Source organism: Oncorhynchus mykiss, chromosome 6 (genome assembly GCF_057628025.1).
Source record: "Oncorhynchus mykiss isolate SJ-2025 chromosome 6, ASM5762802v1, whole genome shotgun sequence".
NCBI lineage: Eukaryota > Metazoa > Chordata > Actinopteri > Salmoniformes > Salmonidae > Oncorhynchus > Oncorhynchus mykiss.
In genome coordinates, this window is record NC_143027.1 from 84,043,087 (window position 1) to 84,058,829 (window position 15,743).

Consider the following 15,743-nt stretch of genomic DNA (forward strand, 5'->3'; position numbering starts at 1 on the left):
CCAGGGAGACACACCAAACATGTGGAAGAAGGTGCTCTGGTCAGATGAAACCAAAATTGAACTTTTTGGCAACAATGCAAAACGTTATGTTTGGCGTAAAAGCAACACAGCTCATCACCCTGAACACACCACCCCCACTGTCAAACATGGTGGTGGCAGCATCATGGTTTGGGCCTGCTTTTTTTCAGCAGGGACAGGGAAGATGGTTAAAATTGATGGGAAGATGGATGGAGCCAAATACAGGACCATTCTGGAAGAAAACCTGATGGAGTCTGCAAAAGACCTGAAACTGGGACGGAGATTTGTCTTCCAACAAGACAATGATCCAAAACATAAAGCAAAATCTACAATGGAATGGTTCAAAAATAAACATATCCAGGTGTTAGAATGGCCAAGTCAAAGTCCAGACCTGAATCCAATCGAGAATCTGTGGAAAGAACTGAAAACTGCTGTTCACAAATGCTCTCCATCCAACCTCACTGAGCTCGAGCTGTTTTGCAAGGAGGAATGGGAAAAAATGTCAGTCTCTCGATGTGCAAAACTGATAGAGACATACCCCAAGCGACTTACAGCTGTAATCGCAGCAAAAGGTGGCACTACAAAGTATTAACTTAAGGGGGCTGAATAATTTTGCAAGCCCAATTTTTCAGTTTTTGATTTGTTAAAAAAGTTTGAAATATCCAATAAATGTCGTTCCACTTCATGATTGTGTCCCACTTGTTGTTGATTCTTCACAAAAAAATACAGTTTTATATCTTTATGTTTGAAGCCTGAAATGTGGCAAAAGGTCGCAAAGTTCAAGGGGGCCGAATACTTTCGCAAGGCACTGTACTTATAGATGTCCACATATTCAAGGTCGGAACCATCCAGGGTGGTGATGCTGGTCTGGCGTGCGGGTGCAGGCAGCGAACGGTTGAAAAGCATGCATTTGGTTTTACTAGCGTTTAAGAGCAGTTGGAGGCCACGGAAGGAATGTTGTATGGCATTGAAGCTCGTTTGGAGGTTAGATAGCACAGTGTCCAAGGATGGGCCGGAAGTATATAGAATGGTGTCGTCTGCGTAGAGGTGGATCAGGGAATCGCCCGCAGCAAGAGCAACATCATATGGTGGGAGATTATAATACTGTTTTAATTACCTCAATTGACCGTAAAGGAAATCACACTACAAACTATAACCCTCAGACTCTTAAGGAAATGATGAATGTCATGGATATATTAGAACTAGTGTATATTTGGAGGCTTAAATATCCTGACCAAGTGAGATATACATAGAGGAGGTTTAATACCCTGACCTAGTGAGATATACATGGCAGAGGCTGAATCAAGCTAGTCATCTTGACATCTTTCTTATGTCATTCTCGTTGGCACCAAAAGTGAAAAAGGTTTTGATAGAATGCGGTCCGACCATCAGATATATACATTACTCTTACTGAATTTCCACGTGGGCGGGGATATTGGAAATTTAATCAAAGCCTATTGGATGATAACTTTTTTTGTAACTAGGACAGAGAAATGTATAACTGAATTGTTCTGCCGTAACATAGGTACAGCAAATCCGCTTATTATATGTGACACTTTTAAATGTGCCTTTAGAGGTCATGCAATTCAGTACTCATCTCTAAAACAAAAAGACATTTAGGTCAAAGGAATCCATACTAACAAAGCAAATAGAAGGTCTAACAGAACAGATAGATAGCAATAAAAACTGACCCATAGAGGCACAGAATCAGTTAGAGGAAAAACTAAAAGAAATGGAGGAATTTATTCAACAAAGATCAAGTGTAATAATAAAGCTGGATGGAAAATGGGGAAAAATGAATCTTCAACATAGAAATGCTACCAAAAATAATTTACTGAAACGTATTACAAATGATCGAGTCACCTACGATTCACCCAAAATATTTTGAAAGAGGAAGTAAAATACTTTAAGCATATGTTTTCGTTCCAGTCTCCTCCATCTCCTCTAACTGAAGCAATTTCTTTCTTCTTCTATTAATAATGTAAAATGAACAGCCATACAGAAAGACTCATTTGAAGGTGAAATTACAGAGGAGCAAATTCTTGATGCAATTAAAGCCTTTAAGTCCAGGAAAACTCCAGGGCTGGATGGCATACCAGTTGAGGTATACCAAACCTTTTTTGATATACTCAGAGGACCGTTATTAGCGTGTTTTAACCCATCCTATGTAAATGGTAGATTATCGGACACTCAACAAGAAGGTCTGATTTCATTATTACTGAAACAGGATACAAGTGGGAAATATAAAGACCCAGTCCATTTAAAATTATTGGAGGCCCCTTACACTTCAATGTTGTGATGCAGAAATTCCAGCAAAATGTATAGCGCATTGAATTTAAAGGTTTTGTCCGACATTATTCATTCTAATCAGACAGATGTTTTACATGGATGATACATTGGAGATAATATAAGGCAAGTACTGGAGACAATAGAACACTATAAAAAAATGTGGGAAACCAGGCCTGCTATTCATAGCGGACTTTGAAAAAGCAATTTTATAAAGCACGACTGGAGTTTATATATAAATGCCTGGAACATTTCAGTTTTGGAGAATCTCTTATAAAATGGGTTAAAATCATGTATAGTAACCCTAGGTGTAAAATATTTAACAATGGCTACTTCTCAGAAAGTTTTAAACTGTCAAGAGGAGTAAAACCAGGTTGTCCACTATCGGTATATCTATTTATTATGGCCATCGAAATGTTAGCTATTAAAATCAGATCCAACAGTAACAACACTGGATTAGAAATAGAGGGCTTAAAAACAAAGGTGTCATTGTATGCTGATGATTCATATTTTCTTTTAAATCCACAACTTGGATCCCTCCACTGCCTCATAGAGGATGTTTTTTGGAACAGCAAGCCAGACAAAATTAAACGTGCATATTTATATAATTAATAAAAATTCAGAGGACTGAAATGATTAAATATTAAAGCATTAGACCTCTCACTAAAGGCTTCAGTCATACAAAAGTTATACTTAAATCTAAACTGGTTCTCTATCAAATTAGTAAAATTGTCTCAACCTATGTTCAAGAAAGGCCTTTTTCACTTTATTCAGATTACAACCTCTCACTTTCATTTGTTTGAAAAGGAAATCATCTCCCAAATATCGCTATTTTTAAAACAAGTCATAAGAAGTTGGTTACAATTTCAATTTAATCCACCAGAAAAGACAGAACAAAAATTACAACAAATATAATACACTAATTGATTAAAAAAAACATAAAAAAAAAATAAAAAAAAAGACGCCTCACAGGTCCTCAACTGGCAGCTTCATTAAATAGTACCCACAAAACACCAGTCTCAATGTTAACAGTGAAGAGGCGACTCTGGGATGCTGGCCTTCTAAGCAGAGTTGCAAAGAAAAACCATATCTCAGACTGGCCAATAAAAATAAAAGATTAAGATGAGCAAAAGAACACAGACACTGGACAGAGGAACTCTGCCTAGAAGGCCAGCGTCACAGAGTCACCTCTTCACTGTTGACGTTGAGACTGGTGTTTTGTGGGTACTATTTAATGAAGCTGCCAGTTGAGGACTTTGAGGTCTGTTTGTCAAACTAGACACTCTAATGTACTTGTCCTCTTGCTCAGTTGTGTACCGTGGCCTCCCACTCCTCGTTCTATTCTGGTTAGAGACAGTTTGCGCTGTTGAAGGGAGCAGTACACTGCATTGTACGAGATCTTCAGTTTCTTGGCAATTTCTTGCATGGAATAGCCTTCATTTCTCAGGATGTTCTCAATGGTGCAGCTGTAGAACTTGTTGATGATCTGAGGACCCATGCCAAATCTTTTCTGTCTCTTGAGGTGGAAAAGATGTTGTCGTGCCCTCTTCACGACTGTCTTGTGTGTTTGGACCATGATATTTTGTTGGTGATGTGGACACCAAGGAACTTGAAGCTCTCGACCTGCTTTACTACAGCCCCGCCGATGTGAATGGGGGAGTGCTCGGCCCTCCTTTTCCTGTAGTCCACGATCAATCTCTGGTTCTATCACACTTAGAGTACTGTCCTGTCATATGGTCATCTGCAGCAACAAACGTACCTAAACCAGCTCCAACTCACTCAAAACACGGCTGCCAGGTTAACTCTTTAATGCTTTGTTCAAATGAATATCAATCAAATGCACCAGAATATCTTATGGCTCTCCGTTGAACACAAATTACTATCAAGTCTTTAGATTTTCTTTAGGAATGTTAGATTTTTCAAGAAACCACAGTATTTCTCAGACCAATTAGTGTATACTGGTGTATTACCAGATGGTAAGATAATATGGTTCTCGGGCCCAGTGTAACAGATGCTCCATGAAGACCAGAAGACTGGTTTCGGGCCCAGTGTAACAGATGTCCCATGAAGACCAGAAGACTTGTCTCGGGCCCAGTGTAACAGATGTCCCATGAAGACCAGAAGACTGGTTTCGGGCCCAGTGTAACAGATGTCCCATGAAGACCAGAAGACTGGTCTCGGGCCTAGTGTAACAGATGTCCCATGAAGACCAGAAGACTGGTCTCAGGCCCAGTGTAACAGATGTCCCATGAAGACCAGAAGACTGGTCTCGGGCCCAATGTAACAGATGCTCCATGAAGACCAGAAGACTGGTCTCGGCACCAGTGTAACAGATGTGATCGTACTTCGTAAATCTCTTGAGTAATAGAGAAAAGATGTCTATCCAGAGATCTCAGTTGATTGCTGTTTATTCCTGATGATAGACACAAGGAAGCACATTAGATGGGTGTAGATTTGTGATTCGTCTGTAGTAATAACTGTGAATTAGCAAGGAGCTAATGCCACCATTGTAATTAGAGCATGCTAGCTAACTCGCTCTTACAGCAATAACATACTATTAGAGCATGCTATCTAACTCGCTCTTACAGCAATAACATACTATTAGAGCATGCTAGCTAACTCGCTCTTACAGCAATAACATACTATTAGAGCATGCTAGCTAACTCGCTCTTACAGCAATAACATACTATTAGAGCATGCTAGCTAACTCGCTCTTACAGCAATAACATACTATTAGAGCATGCTAGCTAACTCGCTCTTACAGCAATAACATACTATTAGAGCATGCTAGCTAACTCGCTCTTACAGCAATAACATACTATTAGAGCATGCTAGCTAACTCGCTCTTACCTCAATAACATACTATTAGAGCATGCTAGCCAACTTGCTCTTAAAGCAATAACATACAAAAGCACATCCCAGGATGCCCCCATTTACGCTTCTGCTACAATAAGGCACTACTTAGTTAGTTGTTGAAAAGTCTATTATAAAAGTCTAGGGTTGGAAAGTTATAGGAACTAAACATAAGCAATACCTACAACATACTGTATTTGGTTGTACTTTTATATGAACAGCTGCTGTTTTTATCATGTGTATGACAATATAATTCATACATCATTTAATGTCACCCTGCCATTTTAAAACAAAAGATGGCTCCTGTAATATCCATCCAAAAGCACAAACAACCTAAACTAACTGGTTCAAAGTCCCCATTCCAAAGCACAATACCTAATGGTGGTTAATATTTGGCCAGCTGTATTGGAAACTGATCTTTTCCACAAGTCTATTCAAGTCAAGAGTGGCCCCCAACCTTTCCCTTCCTTTTTCTGTTTCGTTGATTTAAAGGCAACAGTCAGTTATTTTCTTGGCAAAGTGCTCCACATCTTACTTAGCCTCTTATAGAAGTTTATCTGGATTGGAAATTGTTCAGAAGGTAACATTAAAAATTCCCATTCCTGAACACACTCTGACAGGAGACGGGGAGGGAGGAGTGTGTATGTTTGTGTATGAGGAGAGCTGGACAGGCAAAACAGAGAGAGGGGAAGAATTAGTAGGGTAATACACACACACGCACACACGCGCGCACACACACACACGCACGCACGCACGCACGCACACACACACACACGGACACAAACCACACACATGCTGCACACTAGCACAAATTTGAATCAAATACAGACAGACAGAACATGAACATACACACAAACGCACACATTCATGTCTAAGGATTTTTTGTAATTCATTTACAGTATCATCTGAATGGTGTTTGGCTGTGTGCGCAACATGCAACATGACTCACCCTCTCTTCCTCATTATACCCTCAGCTTCATTTGGTCTTAAATTTCCACCTCCATTTGTTTGACTCGTTCAACAACATTAAAGTACTTTACCTTGTTTTGACAAGTGAAAAGAAAAGTCTATCAGACACTTCAGAGCTAGAAACCTGCTACGTGAGGCTACTGGAAAAGTAGTGAACATTTTAAAATCATGGGCAAACTGTCTGTCCTTCTTTTTGTTCATTCGTTTTCCACCATTGTCAACGCAGGTAAGATGTACTATCTACTTTCTCTCATAACTCATTTAATGATTTGTTATGTTATAAAAATATCCATATCTGTGTATAATATCACTCCTCTCCAGGTTCAGGATCACATTCTCTGTGGGTACTTGCAACATATATAAGTGGAGAGACGCCTTTCCCTGAGTTTACGGTTGTGGTGATGTTGGATGACATTCAAGTGACTTACTATGACTCCAACATGAAACACTTCATCTACAGGGTAAATAACACCCCTAACAAAATGCATGATAACGAAGCTCAGGACGGAGCTTATGTATTTGGAATGATGTTCAACAACATGAAAGAGAGATCATTTAACCTAAAGCACCACTTCAACCTCACGGAAGGTGTTCAAGTTCAGCAAAGAATGTCTGGCTGTGAGATGTTGGACAATGGTGAACCGGTCATGTTCGTGGTAAAGGACACTTTCAATGCCATTTATACAGATCAAATGGTATGTTACAACATGACACATTTTATATATGATGCTGGGAAACTACTACGAGGATGGGATGGGATGAGGCAAGCGTTTGAAAGAGTATTATTTGAGAATGTTCATCTTCCCATTTGCATCAGAACACTGAAGACAATCCTGAAGAGAGAGAAGACCTTTGCGATGCGTAAAGTTCCTCCCAGACTCAGGTTGATAAAGAAAGAGGTTTCTGGAGGGCTCAAGGTGAGCTGCCTGGCGTTTGGTTTCTACCCCCGCCACATCAACATGACCCTGCTGAGAGACGGCCAGCCAGTGGCAGAACAGGATCTGACAGGGGGGGAGGTTCTGCCTAGTGGAGACGGGACCTACCAGCTGAGGAAGAGTCTGGAGGTCAGTACTGAGGAGCTAAAGAAGAGACACTACACCTGTACTGCCTCTCACCTCAGTCTGGACAACAAGCTGGATGTCAGTTGGGAGTCTGGGGCAGAGAGAGTTCACCTATCCACCCTCTCAGCTCTACTGGTGATGCTGCTGATTGTTATTCTATTCAGCATTTTCATTTGTGTCAAAAGGAGGTGGAGTAACACTGCCTCACAGTCTAAAATTGCCAACGTTGATGCAAAAGTGTCAGAGGAAATTAACCTTTCTTCAGATTCTGAGACCTAATACATTTTTGGGACACTGAGGCAGCTTTGTCGATTCAGCTCAATTCACAATGAAAATATGACTGCCAGAGCACCTATGAGGGAAGACACAAAATGTGTGAATGATTCTGTTATGGTCAGTTGATCTTCCCTTCCCCTCAACAAAGGACTGTAAAGGATCAATTTGGGGAGACTGATGACCAGAACAAATATCTGGGTATTATTAGTACAGATCTGCATTCATATATTTTATAGGCCTGTTTGGCATCCTGCTCATTAACAAAGGTATTATTTGAATTATTTCTGTTATGTAATCTGTCATTTTTAATCATGACTATTCATTCATTTCACAATGCACTTCATATCTGCAGTCAGTGCCATGAAAAAGTCATTTAGTGCTACTTTTCCCCAGTCAAATATTCAGGCTTATATTTCCACTTCAAGGCTGGACCACAACATAAAACATAGCTTTTAATTATAAGGTCTGTTTTAATTAACTGTTATTTTGTATTGGACACCCAATGATACATCAAAAGGCTGCAAATCCAATGTCTCCATTCCACATTTTAAATAAGTATCCTTCCATGTTACCTGTTTCCTAATGAGACCAGCTAGGTCTGATGCACATCACAATACTGTGTGAGCCCTCTGAGCTAAAACCTAGGACCACTGGCCATATTATATTCCCTAAACCTGCTTTGTGCATTTTTCCATGTAAAAGCCATAAACATCTTTATCTAACCTACATTCTATTAATTATGTAAAGGGCAGGTGCTCAGAGGATACGTTCCAAATGGCACCCTATTCCCTACATGGTTCAATATGGGCCCTGGTCAAAAGAAGTGCACTATATAGACAATAGGGTGCCATTTGGGATGCATCATTATCATTGGCTTTAGTAATTCCAGTGACATACACTTTTTTCCTATAATCTCGCAAATCTCCATTTTGGACGAGACTGACTTTATGACCAAAGTTATCCTATTTACACTTTGTAGTCAATGTTGACACTAGAATAAATGTTTCTGTCTCATATCGATGCCACACAGGACATTTTCTAAACGAGAAGTGATATTTCAGGGGCAGTAGCGCTTTAATAAAAGGGAGCATAGAAATATCAGAAATAGAACGGATATACCGCTTCTCAGACTTGCTTTCATTGAGAATGACATATCTATAACGTACATTTCTACGTGAATTTGGTATTGTCCCCCAAAAAGCTACACAACCAACTGTGTAGCACATTGTTATTCATAGCTAAAAGAAAGGGGAAGTCTGTCAGACACTCTTGAGAGCTTAGAAACTTGCTACGCGAGGCTACATTTTCTAAATCATGGGCAAACTGTCTGTCTTTTTGTTTGTTCTTTCCTTTTGCACCATTGTCAACTCAGGTAATATGGACTATTTACTTTATCTCAACTCATTAAATGATTTGTTATGTTATAAAATATAAAATGTTCATAACTCATTTTAATATAACTGCTCTCCCAGGTTCAGGATCACATTCTCTGTGGGCACTTGCAACATATATAAGTGGAGAGACGCCTTTCCCTGAGTTTACGGTTGTGGTGATGTTGGATGACATTCAAGTGACTTACTATGACTCCAACATGAAACACTTCATCTACAAGGGACATAACACCTCAGACAAAATACATGATGATGAAGTTAAGAACGGAGATTTTGTATTTGGAGTTATGTACCACCACATGAAGGAGAGATACTTTCACCTAAAGCACCACTTGAATCTCACGGAAGGTGTTCAAGTTCAGCAAAGAATGGCTGGCTGTGAGATGTTTGACAATGGTGAACCAGCCCTGATCATGACAAAGAATACTTTCAATGCAGTTTTTGTAGATCATGCAATATATTACAACATGACACATTTTACATATGATGCTGGTAAACTACTGCAAGGATGGGATGGGATGAGGCAATTACAGGAAAAAATTCTTTATGAGAATGTTTTACTTACCCTTTGCATCAGAACACTGAAGACAATCCTGAAGAGAGAGAAGAACGTTGTGATGAGTAAAGTTCCTCCCAGACTCAGGTTGATAAAGAAAGAGGTTTCTGGAGGGTTTCAGGTGAGCTGCCTGGCGTTTGGTTTCTACCCTCGCCACATCAACATGACCCTGCTGAGAGACGGCCAGCCAGTGGCAGAACAGGATCTGACAGGAGGGGAGGTTCTGCCTAGTGGAGACAGGACCTACCAGCTGAGGAAGCGTCTGGAGGTCAGTACTGAGGAGCTAAAGAAGAGACATAACTACACCTGTACTGCCTCTCACCTTAGTCTGGACAACAAGCTGGATGTCAGTTGGGAGTCTGGGGCAGAGAGAGTTCACCTATCCACCCTCTCAGCTCTACTGGTGATGCTGCTGGTTGTTATTCTATTCAGCATTTTCATTTGTGTCAAAAGGAGGTGGAGTAACACTGCCTCTCAGTCTAAACTTGCCAACGTTGATGCAACAGTGTCAGAGGAAATGAACCTTTCTTCAGATTCTGAGACCTGATACATTTTTGGGACACTGAGGCAGCTTTGTCGATTCAGCTCAATTCACAATGAAAATATGACTGCCAGAGCACCTATCAGAGCAGACACAAAATGTGTGAATGATTCTGTTATTGTCAGTCAATCTTCCCTTCCTCTCAATAGAGAACTGTAAAGGATCAGTTTGGGGAGACGTAACCAACATCTGGGCATTAGTCCAGAGCTGTCATTTCCAATCATGACTATTCATTAATTTCAGAATGTTCTCTATATCTGTGCTGTATCAGCTGATATCCAGTATCTTACCCAGAATGAGAATCATGTGATCATGTGTATGAGGTCTGTTTATTATTGGAATGTCTTTACAGTGTCTCTGTGTTGTATTGTATGTAGTGTTTGTTCATCATTACTGCACAATAATACCTTTATTACAGACAGTAACATGTAGCCTAATCGATTAATGGATTGATTCATGCCTACATTTCCACTTCAAGGCTGGACCACAACAATAAACATATGATTTTGAATATAAGATCTAGTTTAACTATTATTTTATGATGAACACTGAATGGTATATCAAAAGGCTGCAAAGCCAGTGTCTCCATTACACATTTTAAATAAGTATCCTTCCATGTTACCTTCTTCCTAATGAACCCAGCTAGGTTTGAACCTAGGTTTCCTGCACACCACGATACTGTGTTAGCCCTCTGAGACAAATCCCACAACCCCTGACAACATTCCTAAACTTGCTGCAATTTTAGATATAAAAGAAACATCTACATCTTATCTACATTTCATTACTGACATAAAGGGCATGTGCACAATGACTGTGATCCAAATGGCACCCTATACCCTATATAGTGCATTATGGGCCCTGGTTAAAAGTAGTGCATTATGTAGGGAATAGGGTGCCATTTGGGACATATCCGTATTTACTGTGTAACGGCTTTCTTCCGCTGAAGGAGAGGAGGACCAAAATTCAACGTGGTTAGTGTTCAACATCTTTAATATAGACGATCAACGAGAACACTACAAAATACAAAACAATAAATGTGAAAACCGAAACAGTCCTATCTGGTGCAATGACACAAAGACAGAAGACAATCACCCACAAAATACCCACAGAATATGGCTGCCTAAATATGGTTCCCAATCAGAGACAAAGATAGACAGCTGCCTCTAATTGAGAACCAATCTAGGCAACCATAGACCTACAAACTACCTAGAAAGGAAACAGCCCCATAAACATACAAAAACCCCTAGGCCAGACAAAACACATAAATCCCTAATGTCACACCCTGACCTAACCAAAATAATAAAGAAAACAAAGATAACTAAGGCCAGGGCGTGACATACTGGCTTTAGTCAATTCATTTCCCCAGGTCTGCACGCTCCAGTGTTTTACCAATAAAAACCCTAAAGGAAGAAAAAAGGCAGAATTGTATTTGTCTTGGAGACGGATGCCTAATAAAGAGTAAATGTCATTTGTCAATCTGAAATGAGTCAGAGTTAGTGCCTCTACCCTTTTCAAAATCAAGTAATGTTCATTGTGAAACTTGCCTGGTTGTCGTTCATGCTTCCTGAAATTGCACTGGGGCACAAAATAACCCAAAATATCCACATCTGACACACACACAGGCACACAGTCACACACACAGGCAGGTATGGACAGACTTGGAGGTTGGGGACCCCTAGATAGCATGTGAAAAGAAAAAGTTTAGAATTGCAGGAAATTAGCTTTAAAACTGCAACATTTTCATATAGCCTCATGACAAAATATATAGAATAGCATTATAAAACTGCAAAATGTTGTCTCTGCACCATGGCAAAATGTGTTGAAATGTAGGAAGTTAGCTGATTCCTCTCCCCTCTATCTTTTGCCAATTATTTGGATCTCAATCCTGAAACAATTCGGCTCCACCTCAGTCTGGAAGCTCAAAAATCAGATTTGTTTTGCTCTGAAGTATTTGTACATGACCTGCCATTACCATGACAACCATCCCAAAAATGTTAAGGAACAGTGACAGGAAATGAGCATTGCATCTGTGTGCTACTACAGAGGCTACATCATTAATGCACAAATCTGGTATGGGTCACATGTAAAACTGAGTGTGGACAGTTAGAAAAAAAGATGAGATATTTACCAGTTAATCCAATAGCAAACAATGTAAGATACAGTACGTGTTTCAAATCGCCCTTAGAAGTGCAGAAAGTAATATGCTACAGTACTGTAAATACACTACAGTAGATTACACAGTTTTCACATTAGACAATGCACTTACATTACCCAACACAATTGACAGATAATCTATAATTCCCATATGTATCCAATGTGTAATCAAAGATGTGATCAGTGAAGACATCCTGTACATTCATTCATGCAAATGTAGATTTTTTAAATTGTTCCGATATAATTGCAACAGAGGTGTACTGTCTGTAATCAAATGTAAGCAATTTAATTACATAAATTAAATGAGAATGAAAACAAAACAACATTTAGCAGGCATTAATTTGCATCAAGCCTGTCTGGCTAATTGGGCCATACATTCTCATCCACATCACAGTGAATGTTCTCATTGTTCATGCACCGTGGGAGAAACCTTTCGGCATGGCGAAGCCAAGCTTGACAATGGTCTGCATTGATGTCATTGCATGCCTCGTCCATGGCCAGAAGGAGGGTGGCACACTCATGCGGATGGTGATCGTACACCTTCCGCCTCCATGCTGAAAGGAGAGTATGGTGGCAGGTATAGGGTCACGAATCGGTGATGGGCCCGAAACCATGCCTGAACCACCTCTGCATGGTGGAACCTGACATTGTCCCACAGAATGACATAGGTGACCCCTTCACCTTGACAGGCCTGCTCAATTTAATTGAGAAACACATTGAGGTGTGCAGTGTTGTAGGATCCAAGTAATGGCCTATGTCCTAACACACCATCTTCAGAGATAGGGCGCATATGAAGATGTTTCCCCCACGTTGTCCAGGCACTTGGACGGTCGCCTGATGGCCGATGAGGTTCCGCCCACAGCACCAACTTTTGTCCAGGTTGAAGCCCGCTTCATCAACAAAGATATACTTGGTTCACAGCAGCATCAAACACCATCACCCTCTAAAAATATATTTTGGTTAGTTATTTTTACAGTATAGTTCCAATATGATATTGTGAAGTAGTATGTGCACCAAATAGTAACAGTAATAAAGTATTGAGTGCTGTACCTGAACATGCTCGGCCCGCAGTTGTTTCACCCGGTCATTGTTTCTCTCAAAAGGCACCAGGTAAATGTGTTTCATAGATACCTGGTGCCTCTTCAAAAGGCAGGTGATTGGATATCAGATTAGATATTAAAACAGTTACATTGAAAATATAATTATGTTGTGTTTTGGTGATTAAACCAATGTTCTCATTACATTTCACACTAAACATATATTTTGAATAAATGGTTGTTTGGTGAGAGATGTTTACAATCCACATGAATGAACAATGAATGAAAGACTGGCAGTGTTACGTGTGTGACCAGTCTGTAGTTTTGCACTAAGAGTTGTGAAAATGCACCACATATAAGTGAAATTGTACCAAAGCGATAAAAAGAAAAGCTGTAATTTCACAAGTCTTCTTGATTATCTGGCATTTCTAACCAGATCCTTCCTCAGCAGCTCTGTCCTTCTGAGTGTAACGAAACAGTGGATCTCCTATTCTACCAGCCACTGCCCAGACCATGTCCTGAGGTGGTGAGAATAAGGGCTGTCCAGCATGTCTCCTGTCCTGAGGTGGGGAGAATAAGGGCTGTCCAGCATGTCTCCTGTCCTGAGGTGGGGAGAATGAGGGCTGTCCAGCATGTCTCCTGTCCTGAGGTGGTGAGAATGAGGGCTGTCCAGCATGTCTCCTGTCCTGAGGTGGTGAGAATGAGGGCTGTCCAGCATGTCTCCTATCCTGAGGTGGTGAAAATGAGGGCTGTCCAGCATGACTCCTATACTGAGGTGGTGAGAATGAGGGCTGTCCAGCATGACTCCTATACTGAGGTGGTGAGAATAAGGGCTGTCCAGCATGTCTCCTATACTGAGGTGGTGAGAATAAGGGTTGTCCAGTTTGACTCCTATACTGAGCTGGTGAGAAGAGTGGAAGAAAGGAGTGAAGTTGAAGAAGTAATGGTAGTAGAAGAGACACCAGCGAATATTCCTTGTCAACAGAGGGATCCTGACCTGTTGACACTGTAATGATGGAGCGGAAGTCACAGCAGATAGATAGTTAGTTGCAGCAGCAGAGAAGTATTTGGGTGTAAGAGATATCACTGCAGAAGTTTTGCGAGAAGGGGTTACATCATGTCAGGCTGATGGCCTGGTGTAGGATCGTTTAGGGCCAAAGTGGTGTGATGGGGTGGGGGGGGGGTGGGGGGGGGGTGGGGGGGGGGGGGGGGGTAGGTGCAGGGTTAGATGGTGTTGCAATTTTACCATTCCCCTTTTCCCTGTATTTTCTATTAAAAGCACACACATCCCCGGGTCGCTCGTCTTTTCAGTTCGCTGCAGCTATCGACTGGAACGAGCTGCAACAAACACTCAAACTGGACAGTTTTATCTCAATCTCTTCATTCAAAGACTCAATCATGGACACTCTTACTGACAGTTGTGGCTGCTTTGCGTGATGTATTGTTGTCTCTACCTTCTTGCCCTTTGTGCTGTTGTCTGTGCCCAATAATGTTTGTACCATGTTTTGTGCTGCTACCATGTTGTGTTACTACCATGTTGTTGTCATGTTGTGTTGCGACCATGCTGTGTTGTCATGTGTTTGCTGCCTTGCTATGTTTTTGTCTTAGGTCTCCCTTTATGTAGTGTTGTGTTGACTCTCTTGTCGTGATGTGTGTTTTGTCCTATATCTATATTTTATATTTTAATTTTTAATCCCAGGCCCCCTCCCTGCAGGAGGCATTTTGTCTTCTGGTAGGCCGTCATTGTAAATAAGAATTTGTTCTTAACTGACTTGCCTAGTAAAATAAAGGTTACATAAAACAAATAAATAAAAGTATTGAAAACTGGAACAAAAACTTGAACAAAATGTAAATCTCACAGGTTGAATACCTGAACACAATTCCTGGTGTGGTTGGTGCCCGGCGTCTGACCCAATGGGTGAATGGAGAAAAAGAGAAAAGTCTATCGGTACTGTTGTTTGTTGATAAACAGTAAATCCCTACCCATGTGAAGCTTGGTTATGTAAGATACACCGTAAGAGCTTTCATTCCCAAACCACTGCAGTGTAAGAACTTTAAAAGATTTTGCCGTGTTTCAAGTGTGTGCAGACAAACAGAGTATATAGAAGAACGGTGTGTAGAAGGACGACGGTGTTGCTATTGTGGTGGGGATCATGATTCTGAGTTCCTGGAGTGCCCTGTAAGGGCGAAGGAGATTGGGGTGGCAAAAGTTAGCAGTCAATCGAATATCCTATGTTCAGACGATCAAATCAAATCAAACTTTGTCACATGCGCCGAATACAACCTTACCGTGAAATGCTTACTTGCAAGCCCTTAACAAACACTGCAGTTCAATAAAGAGTAAAGAAAATGTTCTCAAAATGAACTGATATAAAAAATAATAAAAAGTAGCATAATAAAATAGCAAAAACAAGGCTATATACAGGTGGTAACGGTACAGAGTCAATGTGCAGGGTACAGGTTAGTCGAGGTCATTTGTACATCTGGATAGGGGTGGATTAATAGTTCAGCAGTCTTATTGTTTGGGGGTAGAAGCTGTTAAGGAGCCTTTTGGTCCTAGACCTGGAGCTCTGGTACCGCTTGTCGTGCGGTAGCAGAGAG

At 40.7% G+C, this 15,743-nt stretch overlaps 2 protein-coding genes across 2 annotated transcripts; both read left to right on the plus strand.

Moving 5' to 3' along the window:
• The first annotated feature begins 5,306 nt into the window (after positions 1-5,306).
• On the plus strand, positions 5,307-7,623 carry LOC110506877 (major histocompatibility complex class I-related protein 1). Its single transcript, XM_036981228.2, has 2 exons — positions 5,307-6,352; positions 6,448-7,623. The coding sequence occupies exons 1-2, from the start codon at positions 6,295-6,297 to the stop codon at positions 7,464-7,466; spliced, it is 1,077 nt and encodes a 358-aa protein (XP_036837123.2). The 5' UTR covers positions 5,307-6,294; the 3' UTR covers positions 7,467-7,623.
• A 1,019-nt stretch (positions 7,624-8,642) lies between these two features.
• On the plus strand, positions 8,643-10,467 carry LOC149983134 (major histocompatibility complex class I-related protein 1-like). The gene is made up of 2 exons (XM_090239161.1): positions 8,643-8,835; positions 8,936-10,467. The coding sequence occupies exons 1-2, from the start codon at positions 8,778-8,780 to the stop codon at positions 9,955-9,957; spliced, it is 1,080 nt and encodes a 359-aa protein (XP_090095287.1). The 5' UTR covers positions 8,643-8,777; the 3' UTR covers positions 9,958-10,467.
• The last annotated feature ends 5,276 nt before the right edge of the window (positions 10,468-15,743 follow it).